The sequence below is a fragment of the Pleurodeles waltl genome, chromosome 4_2, assembly GCF_031143425.1.
Source record: "Pleurodeles waltl isolate 20211129_DDA chromosome 4_2, aPleWal1.hap1.20221129, whole genome shotgun sequence".
NCBI lineage: Eukaryota > Metazoa > Chordata > Amphibia > Caudata > Salamandridae > Pleurodeles > Pleurodeles waltl.
The window spans coordinates 777386052-777402325 of NC_090443.1; the positions used below are offsets into that span (position 1 = coordinate 777386052).

Genomic DNA, 16274 nt, shown 5'->3' on the forward strand with positions numbered 1-16274 from the left:
GCAGTGATTGTGATATTGTTTACTGCCTCATACTTTGCAGCTGTGAAAACTGCACAGGTATTTTTTGTGTTTAAAGTTTTCATTCCCATCACCAGGACCTTGTCATTTTGGTAGTCAACTGGGCCTTGTATGCCTTTCCTCCAACTTCTCCCACTTTGCCCGAGTACTTTGTAAGATTTGGGAGGCCAGGGCGCAAGCGATTTATGTGGCATTGTACTGGCCTCAAACACCCTAGTTTTGGACTTTCCAGATGCTCCCATTCCATCTACTAGTCACACTTTACCAGCTTCACGGCTTTTGGTATGTCTGAGTGGTCTCTGCCTGACAGCCTGAATGAATGAGCAGCATGATTTTCAAAAGGTGGGTCAAGGGAGCTACAAAATGCATCTAATGAAGCTGTTGACTGGCTCTAATTGTGGCGTGTGGGAGAAATTAAACCCTGTCTTTAGGTGTCTGACCCAGAGCATACATTCATTGTTTTTTAATGACTCTGTAATTCCTTCCCTGCCTCAATTAAGGTTCAGTAACAAGTACACCAGGCACTGCAAAAAACTGTTCACCGCAATCCCCATGGATAATTTAGCAAGGACTCTACCTGATCATCTTCTTACACGGTTTTCCAAAACTGATGTATTTATAGACCATGCCAATCCACATGCCTTTTGTAAACATTCTAAAAGCTGTCATTGTAAAACATATGTCATTGATGGTTCTCTGATCTCTGGTTTTGTCCTTGGATGCTGGCTTCAGAACACTAGTACCTGGTGTATCACCTTGTAGCACAGAGTGTGAAGAGAAAAACAGACAAGGTGGTAATTCTATCATTATTTACAGATAATCTTGCTATTTCTAAGTCTACTTATTCCTCATTCGAGCCCAGCTCCTGTCCCTCATGGTGCCCAAAGTCCTATTTCAAGTGTCCATATCTTTGTGTTAGAAGATTAAAGAGGAGGGCATGATCCTTGATGTGCCAGACATTGAAAAGAAGGAAGACTAAGATTATCGCTCACAAAATAAAAAAAAATATATATTTTTTGTAATTTGTGGATACAAATCGCCAGTGTCCAGGATTAATAAGGAATACCTCCGCTTTGTGTACGTACTAGTAAACATTTGGGAGGATCTTCACAATTACATTTTGGAGTTGTAAAGTATTACTCAAGTAGTAGTCTTTTGTGTATTCTTTTGTGTATTCTTATAAACATTTGTGGATTTCCCCCAAAACATCTAAAAAGGGAATTTCTATGCAATTAGTGCAGGTAGAAGAGCTGTGCCCTCTTTGCACGTTTGCCAAACAGGAAGTCCTGTAATACTGTTTCCCGTACTTTTACATTTTTCGTTTATTTATACACCTAAGTGGAGGTGGAGCTGAAACATAGAAACTATTAATGTACAAGTCACAAATCACATTTTAATTCACTTTATTGTTGTATTTGATTGACGCTTCATGTCAGAGGCACAAATGTTGTCTCAAGGGGAGCTTTCTTTTTTGATTTCCTTGAATGATTATGGGTATGGATGTTTTTGACCACTGTGATCTGCCATCAATACCCTCACATGGATTCTTTCGGAGTTCTGTGTTCGGGTACAAATAGCGCCATTCCCGCACGTTATCGGGTTGGTTGTGCTACATGATACCAGCTTTTACACTATGTACAGTGCAATGGGGAATGTTTGATCAATTTTGTACATCGTATGTCCTTTTTTTCTCAACTTGGTGCCTGCAGTTCCTTCCAGGTGACACGTAGAGAAACGTGTGACTGCAAATACAAACACGCTTTGACTGGTGTGTGCTAAATGGAAAATCTGGTAAAAAAAATGTTTGTGTCCTATAGTACAGTTTGAAACACAGTCTGATTGAGGCCTTTAATGTAATTCACAAGAAAACGAGGACTAGTGCGTGTATCTCTATTTCTAGTTTGCTAATACTCGTGCCATATTTTTTGTGATGAGATTAGTACTTTTTTATTTGAGTCTGCTTTTATGATTTGACATGAAAGAACCTTATCAATTTTCACAAATTATGAGATATTCGTAAGTCCATTCATTACACAATCAAAGAAATGGACCAAGTTTAAAAATGAAGGCTGTTCCTGTTGCCGTTTATGTTTTTAGCTTAATGGCGTATTTTATGTCATCTAGAGCCTTCAAATGAACCTGATTTAGAAGACAATGGAAAAATACAATTTAGACTTTCCGGATTCAAGTCAAGACTTCACAAACCAGACTCAATGACTAAAATGCTAATATTGCACAAGGAGGCAGCTGATGACATTCGGCATTCTGATAATCTTTTTCATTCAATCGGACAACAAAAACATAATGTGTTGCACAGCAGAGAGAACAGCTCGGAGAAGAAGGTTTCTAGCAAAACCTACAACTATGCAAAATTCGCTGCATTTTACGCTATTGATAAGGCATACACAGCGAGGCAGCGAAATGAAATACAGATGGAAAAGATGCACAAGGTTGCCCTTACACAATCAGCCAATAAAGAAGCAAAAGTGAGTGTGAACGAATTTTTACTGGAAAAAAGGAGTGACGCCTTAAGACAACGTGAAATAGATGGTTTGAAACTACAAAATGCCGTTTTAAAACTGCAGTTCAGGCACTCACAACATGTTGAAAATATGAAAGAGCGGTACAGCCAGTTTTTAGAGCAGAAGAAACTTAAACAAGTGGAAAATACATTTGTTCAGGTTTTTAGAACTAAACATACTTCAATGACAAAAACTCTACTAAACCATGATAGAGCCGTATTCAGAGAAGATACTGCACTGGAAAAAAAGAGAGTTTTGGAGGGACTACGACAACAGCAAATAGAACAGAGATTATTGACGAACGATCTAAAAGAATACAGGTATGACAATTATATAGAAACAGTGAATTGTACTGTCTGGTTTAGTTGTAAAATGTACCTTGTGTAAGACAGCTGTGGCTCGCGCAAGGGAAACGGAGCGGGCGGCACGTGGTGGGGAGGGGACACCAAAATATAAATATAATAATTTTAAAAAGTACCTTTCGCGCTGCTGTGCTCCTCTCCTCTCTTCCACTGCAGACACAGGCTCCCAGCCTGCCCTACATCCAATCCTTATGAAACTTTCATGCTGCTGGCAGCATGAAAGCAGCATTAGGATTGGGCTGGGTGCTCCGAGGCAGAGTGAGGGTCTCTGCCTGATCTCCAGCCGGGCAATGCAGTGCTGGGTTGGAGAGCCTAGTGCTCATGTATGTTTGTCCGGCCCGGGACGATGAGCCAAACATACATGCACACTTAGGGAGGAGTGCTGTGCACTCCCCCCTCAGCCCCTGTCATCGCCTGTGGTCCTGCCCCTTTTACAAGAAAACTATTATAAACATAATTTATGATCGTTTTCTTGTAAAAGTTTTGCAGCTGCTGCTGCTTGTGGTGGGAGGGTCAACACACCATAGCGGAGGAGCCACCCCTGATGTCAGATAAATATGTCTACAAGGGAGTGGAGGTTGCAGGGGCGCACTGAATTGCATTCCCAATGCACCACTTTCATACAGAAATATGCTGGGACTCTTATGGCCTATTTTATAGGTGCTAATTTCCATCATTCCAATAATATTCCGCAATGGGCTCTTAAAAAAGCATCCAGAACATCGAAATTACCATATTCATGAAATTGGCTTTGGTCTCTGGAGTTGGACCACAACCCAGTGTTGAGCAATAACTGCACCCTCATGCACTCAGATGATCTGAGACCGGAAGGTGAAGCTATCTGGTACTGAAAAATAGTTGCAGCCTTTGTGTAAGTCAAGCTCATGTTCCAAGTCTCATGAGCCAACTGTCCCAAGGCTATTCCTGTAGTTGCTCAACTTCGCACTGAAGGGCCTTCAGTAAGTCAAAGTCAAAACGGAAGTGCAAGCTTATGAAAGCAAAGCAGGACTCCATGCCAACCTCTCACTGATTCCAAAAAGAAGGCGTGATGGCATAGCAATGTTAGTCACACCTTTTCGAGGTCTCCAGTCACAGAACCCTTTCCTCAGCTGGTCCCAATATGTTCCAGATTTTCCAAACTTGCCATCAACACCACAGCAGATCAGGGGACTTCGAGGAGCCCATGCTGAAAATGTTGTGTGTGCTTCTGGCTCCCAGTTTTGCCTTCAGGCGCCATGGACCCGCAAGGTCATCCGGTTGGGTAATACCAACTCTGGTTCAGGCTTCTACTCCAGCTAAAGATTCATGCCAGCCTCTGCTACACTGGCACCAGTTCAGATGCTGCCAGTGGCAGGACAGGACCTGGTCAGACTCCGAACTGACGTTAGCTTAAGATCAACCGATGTCATTGCACAAAATCACAAAAATGCATCCGGTCATAATGCAACCTGACTCCATCCCACTGACTCTGCCACATCTCATCCATCAGCGAGTCTCCGTTATCTTATCCTAATCCAGAAGATGGGACATCTCAGGATATTGATGATGATGGTGGTTGGGATCGATTCCTTCCGCCTCACTATACTGAGGGAATCTTACACATGGATTTATGGAATACCAGTGGGCTAGACACCTTGCCTGAGACAGAGCTTGACTCACCACTTAGGCTGCCAACTGAAGACAGTGTTTCATTTGCGATAGTGGCCCAAAGGGTAGTTGGGACACTCCATTGAGACTAAAACAAATGTTCTGACAGAGAATTTACATCCTGGGGCAGCTACTTTGGAGCCCTTGATTCTCTTCCACAGTGCCTCATAGTTACTTCGATGCCCACTTAGTTGAAACCTTCTTCTGCCCCACCTGAGAACAGACAGGTGACTAGATTTTCTCACCATGCACCCCACCCCAGAGAACTGTATTGTGCAGACCTTGACCAGTAAGGTGAAATCTAACTCTTTTCTAGCCACTCCTCCTGACAGAGAATCCAACAGGGGTTAGGCTTTTGGCAAATACTTTTCCCTCTGCCAGTCTAACACTGCGATAAGTTAATGATGTATGTTTGCTGGGTTGTTACACACGCACTCTGGGACATGGACAGCAATATATTGCTAGCAGCCCCAAAAGATCCTAGGGCCTCCGTCGCAAACAATTCATGATACACAGAACATAGCCAGATATGGTATCTACACAGGTCTGGCTACCATGGATTGTCTGTGGATAGCAGTCAGCACTAGTGTTGTACTTCATCTTCACACAAGGATGCATTCCATAGGTTTCACTGGTGATGTACAGGCACGTCTCCTGGATTTGCCCTTTGAGGGGGTCACACATTTTTGATGAAAAGACAGACTCTGTGTTGAAGCGCTTTAAGGATAGCAGAACTATGGCACACTCTTTGGACGGTTGACTCCTGCCAAAACGTTCCCGTATCAGTACAGGGGGGGGTGGGTGTTCTCTTTTAAGGCTTAGGGGCTGCGCCCCTCTGGAATTCCTACACATTCATATAAAAAATATTAAATAGATCGATTTGTTTAGAGATAAGATCGCATACCTAAACAAATCAATGAATTTAGGTCTGGGCTGTCTCGCTTTGAAACACAAGACTGAAGCCAGGCAGTAAATCAACCTTCTACACTGTGATGCACGACACAGGGCTGACTGCTCTAAAGCCCTTCATTTCGATGGTGATCTATGACAGTACACACTATAGGCCAGTGATGCTTTTAGCACCATGATTTTGGGCATCGGAGGCTTCATCCCTGCGTGATGGCAGCCATCTGTCATTCATAGGCATACATCTTTGCCTTTCCTTATTCGTCACGGAGTAGGAGTGGATGCAAGCAAGTGTGATGTAGTGCCTTGTCTTTGATAACAGTATGTGTTATAATGCTAGTCTTATGTTATTTTCATTGTACTGAGACCCCTTGTCCCACTTGGCCATTTAGTTCCTCTTATTTTACATGTTTTACTTAGTGTTGCATTCCCCAAGAGAGTTAGCTGTTTCATCATGCTTTGTTTCTGTACATTGTATTACTCTTGCGTAGTGCATACTTTGACTTGTGCCAGGTGTTTTTGAGGGGCTTTGATTGAGAGCATTGGTGCTGAGGCCGAAGGCAAAGCAGAGTGCCAGACAGTGGGTTGGTCTCTCTGCAGAGCACACAAAACAATGGTCATATATTCCAGCTGCAAATTAAATTCAGTATAAATCAGTGGCGGCTCCTCCGTTGTGGCGGAGGAGCATCGTCCACCCGTGAGCAGCAGTAGGTGCAAAACTTTAACAACGAAAGGATAATAAACTGCGTTTACTACCCTTCTGTTTTTAAAGGGGCAGGGCCATGGGGGATGACAGGGACGAGGGAAGTACACTGTGCACTCCCCTCAGTGCGCATGTGTGTTTGGACAGCCGTTTCGGGCCGGCCAAACACACATGCACATTGTGTTGCTGCCCTGGAGAGAGCAAGCGCAGGTTCCCACTCTGCATGGGAGTGCCCTGGCTGGGCGCTGCAGTCAGTCCTGACGCTGCTCAGAGCAGGGCAGGCTGGGAGTCTGTGCCTGCTGAGGGGAAGGAGGAGCGGCTGTGTGGCGCGCAGGTAGGTTTTTCTTTTTTTTCTTTTCTTTTTTAATTTAATGTTTTTGTTTCCGAGCCACCCTCCCAGTGCGATCACGCCCCTTTAATGCACCACGAGCAGCAACTGGTGTAAATGTGTGTGCAGGGGTGCGTAGTGGTCAAAATATTTAGACGGCAAAAGCAAAATAAAATAAAGTGCTTAAATGTGAATGAGCGCAGTGTATGTTTGGGTGGTAAAATGAGGGAGATTCGAGGGAGTGCATTCAGGGGAGGGAAAAGAGTGTGCTGAAGATGAACGAGAGGACTTGAAAATGTGCAGATGGATGAGATGTGAAGAGAAAAAGGGGATATATAGCTAACATAAAGCACACATAACTGAAGGCAATACTCCTTCTTTAGGCCTCAATAATATTTAATTCACAGTCTCACAATTTCAGAATTGAAGCATTTCCATTGTTAATTACTTATAACTAATCATTGTTGTTACTCATTTATCTTAAACAGCTAACAACCATTGACAAAGCCAATAGTTCTGACAGGTTTTAGTTGTATGTCAGTTGTTGTGTTATATTTCTGGATGCAGTAACATCTCAGAGAGAAACCAAAATACAGGCTGAGTAGCACACTATACGAATCACAGAAATTCCTTTTACATCTTTCCTTTTAGAGAACCCCCACTTTTTTCATCCCACCTAGAGATCTGTCTGCGCTTGGTTCTGTATGATTGGTTGCAGCTAACAGCTGTAGTTGCTTCCTGATGCCTGGTTAAAACATTTTGTTCCAACGTTTATGCTGCATGCAGTGCAAGACACTTGTCAAGCACACACTTTAATGGGTCTGAGGTTGTTGCACTGTACAATTTGCACATTAAAGCAACTGTTGAACGTATTAATGCAGTAAGATTTGGGGAAGTTTTTAGTGTGTTTAGTAAAGACTATACGTTCCCACTGGTTTATAAACCTTGCTTTCTCACTAAATTAATTTGCTTTCAGATGCACCATTTGTTAATCATTTAAAAAAAAAATCTTGGGAGGTGAACTCACCTTGGAGCCCATGTTTGTCCATTAAGCTTGCTCGCTACATAAAAGTCATACCCAACTTTTACGCCCTACCACTTTCAAATGTCACCAGCCGCCACTGAGTACAGGATGTCTAAAGAGTCTTCCAGGACGCTAGCATATTGACAGAGACAGCCTTTACAACCTATGCAGTTGGCACCTCAGTCTTTTCGAGGACGTGGACATGGGTCTGGCGGACAGCATGTCACTCAGCAGAGGTATCGGTTTTTCAATTCCTCTTCCCCTGCTACAACAGCCACTAAACAACTTTAATTCATATTTAGCGGTACGAGCCCAACTGGTAAAAGGCAGAATTAAACAATTCCTCCCAGGTTGGTAATCCTTGACGTCTGACAGATGGGTCTTAAAGATCATTAAAAAAGGTTATGCCCTTCTATTTCTTTCTGCCGTGCCACTATTACTTACACTAAAGAGCAGATTTCAGATGAACACCTGTCCATACTGGTCTCCAGTGGTGCTATTGAAAGGTTTCTGGTAGAAAGAGTAGGGGGTTATTAATCTAGCCCTTTCCTCATTCTGTAGAAGATAAGGGACTCAGACCTATTCTTGACATTCAGCTTCTGAATTCTTTCATGCAGGAGGACAAATTCATATTATTCATGCTCACCCAGATTATGCCTGCTCTGGACACACTAAACTGAACTGTGTCCTTGGTCATGCAGGACATGTACTTTCATATACCAGTCTTTCAGGTCCACACATGTTATCTGCATAGGTCAAGGCAAACCAGGAGTATTTACAGTTTGCTGAGCTCCCTTTTGGCCTCACTAGCTCCCCTCTGTTTTTCACGAATTTGATGATGGTGGTTGTTGCCCATCTTTGGAGGTCTGTAAAACTGCCATACCTGGCTCTTAAAGGGAGGCTCGTCACTGTCAGTCGTGAACCACCTCCAGACGATGATGAACCAATTGACATTGTTGGAGTTCAATATCATCAAGCCAGTGTCCCACCTGACTGCTTCACAGAGGCTTCCATTTACTGGAGTAGCACTGGACACAGTGAAGTTCAGGGCTTTCCCCTCCTCGCAACAAGTCTAGGACATTTAAGCTGTGATCCCGATATTTGAGACCCGAACCTGGATCATGGCAAGAGTGACCCTGAGGCTTCTTGGCTTCTTAGCTTCCTGCATCCCCCTTGTAAGCTATGCCAGGTGACACATGCAGGCTCTGTAGGCCCAGCAGCAAGGCAGTATAACCAATGTTATCCAGGTCTCGGAGAAGACAGCTCAAGATATACAGTGGTTGCTTCTCAAACATAGTTGGTCCAGCACATCCCTGCTGTACTGGAGGAGGCTATCTGGAGAGATGGAAATCAGCGGACTCTGGTCTCCAGTGAAGGGCTGGCTCCACATCAGTCAGCTCTAGTTGAGGCTGATTCATTTGACTCTGAAGGCCTTCTTGTTATCCATTAAAGGAAGGTTGATGCAGGTTCTTGCGAACAACAGCACTGCCATAATGTATCACAACAAGCATGGCGGCGTGGGGTCTGTGGCATGAGGATCTGGTTCTGTTGTGGTGGTTGGACCATCAGTGCATTTTCCTGATCATGAACAACCTGGCAAGGTCCCTGAATGCCAGAGCAGACAAACTCTAAAAAATACACAAAAGTGATGGATGGAATGCTTGAATTAATCTCAGCAACTGCTAAGTATGATGGGCCACATTCCACTCCATCCTAAGATTAATCACAGCCATTTCCAAATGAGCCTTGGTGCTGCTTCAACAGTCTAGCCCGAACTGCCAATCTAGGTCCTCTCTGAAATGGAGCACAGGCAACCCAAGACCAGTTTTAGCCTAGGTGGGCACCTTCAGTTAGGTGCAGCTGGGTCACTGTGTCACAGTGAGCACAGGCCCCACGACTGGGAATACCCGTCACACTCCTGGCATCAAAATGAAAAATACAGCAAATGATGGATGGAGTAATGAAATTAATTTCAGCCACAGGTAACTTTTTGGGACTGGATCTCAGTCCCTTGTTGTTTTGCCACCTTAGATTAGACACAGTGGTATGGAAACCAGCCTTGGTCCTACTCCATTTTGAACAGTGCAGCCTGAACTGCCATTTAGGTTCACTCTCACCTGGAGCACCAAGCAACTCAAGACTAGTTTCTGCCTAGTTGGGCCTCTTCACTCAGGTGCAGCTTGGTCTCAGTAGAACAGTGACCAAGTGACCCACGACTGGCATGCCCATCACACTCATGGTGTCACAATGAAAAGTACCATAAAGTAATGGGTGCAATGCTTGAATTAATCTCAGCCACAGGTAATCACTCATTCCCCCTACTCTTAATTACTGTGAATCTCAGTTCATTGTTAATTGGACCAACTGAGCAGGTGGTGTCTATGGGCCTACAAGTGGTGTCTGCATCTTGAACTGGCACATGGTGTCATGAGAACTCCAATTAGATCTTTTTGGTGCAGTCAAGAACACTTAGGGCCTGATTTAGAACTCAGTGGCTGGATTACTCCGTCATAACGGTGACAAATATCCAGTCCGCTGAAATCTAAATCCCATTATATCCAGTGTTTTTTAGATTTTGACGGACAAGATATCCATCACCGTTTTAACTCATCCACCAAGTTCAAACCATCAAATGTTTTATGCACTGGAGTTTCCACTGGAATTCTTGTTTTGAATTGCATTCTGGCTGGAATATAACATGGAACTCCTGTACACCTTCATTTCCCTGCCCTTCTTGCTCCAAATTCTGTAACAAATCAGGCCCAAATCATTGTAGTGGTTCCAAATTGGGACAGGAGGGTGTGGTACGTGGAGCTTCTGGACATTAGCATTTGTCTTCCGATCAGGGTACTACTTTGCAGAGGCCACCTTGCAAGGACCACCTTAGCAACAGGTCAGGGTCTTTCACCTGAAACTGGGCAATCTACACCTACATGCGTGGAAATTGAGCAGCTGCAACTAACTGCATTGAGGCATGTGCCTGAAGTGGTGGATATCAACCTTGCTGCCAGGCACCCATCCATTAAATCCATTATGCCATGCACTGGGTCATATTTGTGGCCTGGTGTGGTATACAGAAGACTAACTCCTTCCAAGCAAAGCTGTTGGACATTCTCTTGTTTGTTTTATCTTTGTTCCAGCAAAGTCTTTCATTGGGCTTTTTATTCTTTATTTTTTATAAACCAATTCTATTGTTTTCAAAGAATTATGGCAACAACCTTTTAGCACAGGTACAACCAGACAGTTCAATGTTATACATTTGTTGTGTACATATACTTCCCTTTCCTCTCGGGGGAGGGCATATGTATTACCCTGATCTCGCTCGGTTGGGGGGAGGACGGTCCAGTCTAGTCTATGACAGTGTTCTGAGCCAGGGGCCCCATATCTTTTCATATTTCCGGGGGCATCCTCTTGATTCATATATTTGTTTCTCTTGGACTGCACACCAGTCTACTCCCTTTCTCCATTTCTGCAGGGATGGGCCGGCAGACGAGGTCCATGCTGCAGCTATGTCTCTTTTGGCCACCAACAAGGCCGTCCCAATGAAAGCTCGGTTGGTCCGTGACCTCAGCCCCCCCTCCATAATCCCCAGTAGTACCATAGTGGCGGAGAGTTAGAGCTCCGTCCCTATTGTCTTATTTAAGTCACTTAGCACCTTTCCCCAGTAGATCTGTAAGATCGGATAAGACCAGACCATATGGAAGAAGTCTGCGCGCTCCCTGTCGCATCGGGGGCAGCGGCTGTTCGGCCATAGTCCCACCCGTGAAAGCCTATTAGGCGCCAGATATGCTTTATGTAGGTAGTAAAATTGTACGGTGCGTAGTTTTGCCGATATGGCTAGGGTTTTGGGGGCTTCTAGTGCTTCTGCCCATTCCAAGTCTCCCACCCAATCCTCATCGAGTTCACGTCTCCTGGCGTATTGTTAATCAGCATTTTATAGAGTTGTGAAACCCCTTTCCCTCCCATGTTTCCCATTAGTGTTTTGGCCTCAAGGGGGCTAAATTCCGGTAGCAGGCTCTTGGGGAGTTGTGTTCCTATGGCATATCTGAGTTGAAGATATCTAAAAAATTGTGTTCGGGATAGTTGGAACTTTGTCTGTAATTCCTGAAAGAATTTTAGTGTTTCTCCCTTCCATACGTCTCCCAGTAATGAGATCCCCAAGGTAATTTGTCAGCCCTTTCAGCCCTTCTTCATTTATTGGACCAACCATCCTTACGTAAATCATCTGTTGTGTTGTGGTTTAGTAAAGGGTTGACGTACATGTTCCCCCTCAAGCCGTTTGTGATGCCACAGTGGGACCTTAGCTTAACCTTGATGTTTTTCATGTGTACTCACTTTGCTTAAGAAAAGACAAGGTTTTATTTATACAGGAAAGGTCATATCCCTATCAGTGTCAAAACCTTTATGCAGAAGATTCCCTTGTAGCCACTAACAGTAGCTTAAGTATAAACAGAAGGCAGGGGATCACGTTTTTTGATATTTCTGAATCCAATGGGGAAGGCAGGTCCAACAGATATTGACAACTTCACTGAAAGACGACAACAACTACCCCCCAATAACAACACTTTTTCTTTAGAACAGGAAGGGGGGAGAGGAGGGTTTCGAGATCAACACCATAACCGACGAATAGGGAGGTTTCATTACCATCCGGACCAGTCCCATCATTATCTCCAGACACGTCAACAGCAATACTGGAAGCCATAAATTCATCGGACAGGCCCCCTATTTTCAATCTTACCAATTTTTCTTTTGGACAGGCTGCTAATGAAGTACTTGCCAAGGATTTAACATTTGTCCCCAGCCAAAGGATAAATAAGATTGAACTTATTAAGGATTTACACACATTCTTTTACAGAATCAGGCTTAAAAAGTTATTTTTTAATAGGGAGTATATAGCTGAAACCAATCTATCAAAACCCCCTTCAGAATTTATCCACTCTGAGGTTGCAATCTTTAAGAGGTCTGTGATTACTAAAATAAAGAAACTATTAAAATGTGTTCCAGAACCCAGATGTAATAATCTCTCCAAAGAACAATATATAGTGCTGCATGATTTACAAAGCAACAACTCAGTCATGGTTAAATCCTGTAATAAGGGTGGTTGAATAGTGTTGCTGGATTCAGAGACATATAAAATAATGATGAGACTTATGCTCTCCAATCCAGAACATTATAGGAGCATTAGAAGTGACCCTACCAAGGCCATTTGTTCCAAGATTGAGAATATTTGTGAGAATATTTGTGAGAGGGCGCTTCATGACAATCTGATATCTAAGTCTGAATTTGAGTAACTACAAACTACCAGCGCTTTATTATATATCAGGTGCCTAAGATTCACAAAGATGTACATGGCCCTCCCTTTAGGCCCACTGTATCTGATATTATCTGTAATCAAACCACTGTCTAAATACATCAGCACCTTTCTAAAACCATTGATGAACAAATTCACTTCTTTCGTGAAAGGCACTGCCCGCATGATCACCAAGGTAGAAGGCCTCAAATGTAATCCCAATAGGAAATTCTTGGTGACCATGGGCATCAAGGCCCTCTACACTAACATTCCTCAAGGGGGAGCTTGATGCAATTATATCAGTGCATCTTGAAGAAGCTCCTGGGCTCCCTACTTCTTTCATCTTACAATGTTTGGAAATTGTGTTGTATGATAATTATTTTGAATTTGACAGTAACATTTAGAAACAAATCAAGGGTGTCAGTATGGGGGCTTCTTGTGCCCCCAGTGTGGCGAATGTATATACTTGAGCCAATGCGAAAGGAGAAGTATCTACAATGAAGTTGTTAGAAGTTGGGCTCGATACTTGGATGATATCGTCTTCATCTGGGAAGAAGACATTGATACTCTTAATGAATTTACTGAGTGATTGATAAACCTAAATTTACCTGAAGGTGGACAACAAAAAGGAAGAGTTTTTAGATATTTGGATTTTTGAAGAAAGACAACTCCATGTATCTCTCTATATCAAACCAACTGCACATAATACTTTATAACATTTTGAGAGTTTCTGTCCACTGTGTCAATGGCAGAGGATACCTTTTGGCCAATTCCTCCATATTCAGCAGAATTGTAGTACCCTATGAGAGTATGATAGGAATGCAGTTACTCTGAGAGAATGAAGTCTCAAAAGGGGCTACCCAAGGAGACTTGACGCGTATAAGAGAGCCAGGTTCAATGACAGTACGTTTACCAACTAGCAGAGAGAAAATCAAGAGTTTGGTCTCTGTAGTAAGACACTCCAGTATAAACAACAAGATGAGACAAGTGATCAACGCCAAATGGAGTATTCTGAATAGAAGTGAAAATGGCTTGATTTTGCCCAAGCCTGTTTTTGCTTTCAAACAGAATAGTCAATCTACAGGACAGATTGGTTAGGGCTAGGATAAAGAAACAGTCTCAGTTTACACGGAGTTCCATTGTGGGGCCTAATCATCATTGTGGACAGTGCCATGCCTGTAAGAATGCTATTACATCTGAAGTTTTAGTATACAACAACAAAAAAGTGCCTCTCGAAAGTATGACTAACTGTAAAAGCAGTAATGTTTTTTTGTATAATTTCCTCTCCTTGTAACTTAGGCTATCATGGCGAAATTATGAGACAATTTAAGATCAGATTTAGTGAGCATAAGTCCGCTATTTGGAACAAAATAATTCAGGCCCTTCTTGTTCCACATTGTTTGGAACAGGGGCATACAGAACATGATCTTCAATGGACCATTCTTTAGAAAACTTCCAATGATTTTACCGGTTACATAAATGCATTTCATAAAAAGAGAGAGGTATTCTGGATGGGTTTTTTTGGACTCCGTTTCCAGGGGCCTCAATGATAGGATACCATGGGAAAATGCTTTATAGTGTCCTAGTTTTGTATTTTGCAAGACAGGATGGAGATCACTAGAAATCTATGTATCTATGGGCCTTTGGTGGTGGTATTTCTTGGATTGGCATTTGTTAAATTTGTTGTTAGGTTAGGGACTGCCTCTTTTTGATGAATTCATGAGTATTCTATGTGTTATTTTCTATTGGTCTATTGTTTTTATTTAGGTTTGGTCTATTTTTTTGGACTAAGGTAATAGCTTTGAAGAGGGCTTTGCCGGTTTTGCCCCTTTTGTCTCTAAAAGTGTTTAGTATATCTTTAGATGCTATTGTTCATACACTAAGCCGTGCTGAAATTAGCCGTTTTGGAAGATATGAAAGGATAGGATCAGTAATCACCTCTTCAATATGGCTGCCACTTTTTGTCATGAGTTTGCAATTTTTTCTTTGGCTACTGGGTGATGATACTATGTGTCACTTGTTCTCTGTGTCGGTTTTAGTGAGCCTGTTTCTTCCTGGATAGCAAAATAGCAAAAGTTAGTATATTCTTAGATGCTATTGTTTATACATTGAGCCATGCTGAAAGTTTTGGAAAATATGAAAGGACAGTACTAGTAATCAGCTCTCCAAAATGGCCACCACTTTGTGCTATGAGTTTGGCATTCTTTCCTTGGATATTGGGTGACAACACTACGTGGCACGTTTCCCTTATCGGGTCTTAGCTGGCCCATTTCTGCTCAATGGTAATACCTGCAGTATAGCGTTAGCACGTACTTTGGATGGCGTAGTGAGCGTTAGTAAAAACATTTCTAGCATTCGCCTCAAGAATTTTTCAATTCTATTAAGGACACGGAGGTGAGGATTATGCTTCTCTTTCTATTGCTTTAATTCTCACAGCCAATAAAATGAAAGCATTAACACTACATTTCCCAAGTAACCTTTAGAATCACATGACTAGCCATAGAGTATATCCCTATATATCCTGCTGACAGTCAAACATGTCCTCTTTCTTTGCTCAATTAAAGCCAGTTAACCATCTGAAACTGTAACAAGTCCATAACTAGAACAAATGAACCTCCGCTCCAACGGGAGGTACTTCGGCGAACCAGTCTCTGCACATAGACCTGTGGTCGGTTAGCTGAAAACGCAGCTGAACTCTCCATAGAAAATGGATCTTTGAAAACAGGGACCTGAAGAAACCACAATCCAATCAGTTGTCGTCTTGTCCTCAGGCAACACCCAGGAAGAAGAGCCAGGATCACTTGTCCTCATCACCAAGTGCAAAAATAATGCCGAAAAAGTAAACACTCGTCTGGGAAAAACCTTCAAAACCCCAATTAAATTGTCACTAGGGAGAGAAAAAAGGGAAGACGCCAAAAAAAAACATCTGCAAGTGAAGAACGTCACAGAAAATAAGCTCCAAGCAGTAAGTGATCATAAATTAGGAAAAAATAATGCAATAATAAAATAGAATAATGGGTGGGATAATCCTCGCTTCCTTGTCCTTAATAGAATTGAAAAATTACTGACCAGAATGCTGGTAAATATTTTATTTTATGTCAGGACCGGCGGTTCCCATTATGCTTGTTTAAAGCTGAGCCTCCACCGTTGAAGCATCAACAATAGGTGTACAGTAAAACGACTTAAATGTAGACACAGATGACCAATCAGACACCTTTAAAATGTCCTCACAATGAAAAGGACTTAAACGTCATGGCACCTCTGGCAGAATGAGCACCAAACCTGGAGGTGTCAGTACCTGCTTCAATCAGAAGCCATCGCATCCATCTAGTCAATGTAGCTGATGAAAACGGGCAAAAAGGTTTCTGCAAGGAGATCAACAATTGGACCCCCCCCATGTCAGTACGAAACTCATCCATACTTACCTCATACTCTTTTAAGCACTGCACCATGCATAATTTAGAGTTATCAGGA

The 16274-nt window shown here is 42.8% G+C and overlaps 1 protein-coding gene across 1 annotated transcript in view; it reads left to right on the forward strand.

The window, feature by feature from the left end:
• LRRIQ3 (leucine rich repeats and IQ motif containing 3) overlaps positions 1-16274 on the forward strand; it is a 252627-nt gene that overhangs the window by 155064 nt on the left and 81289 nt on the right. The window contains exon 8 of the mRNA XM_069232440.1: positions 2143-2860. Coding sequence (XP_069088541.1) covers positions 2143-2860 — 718 coding nt within the window. The remainder of the gene's footprint in view (positions 1-2142; positions 2861-16274) is intronic.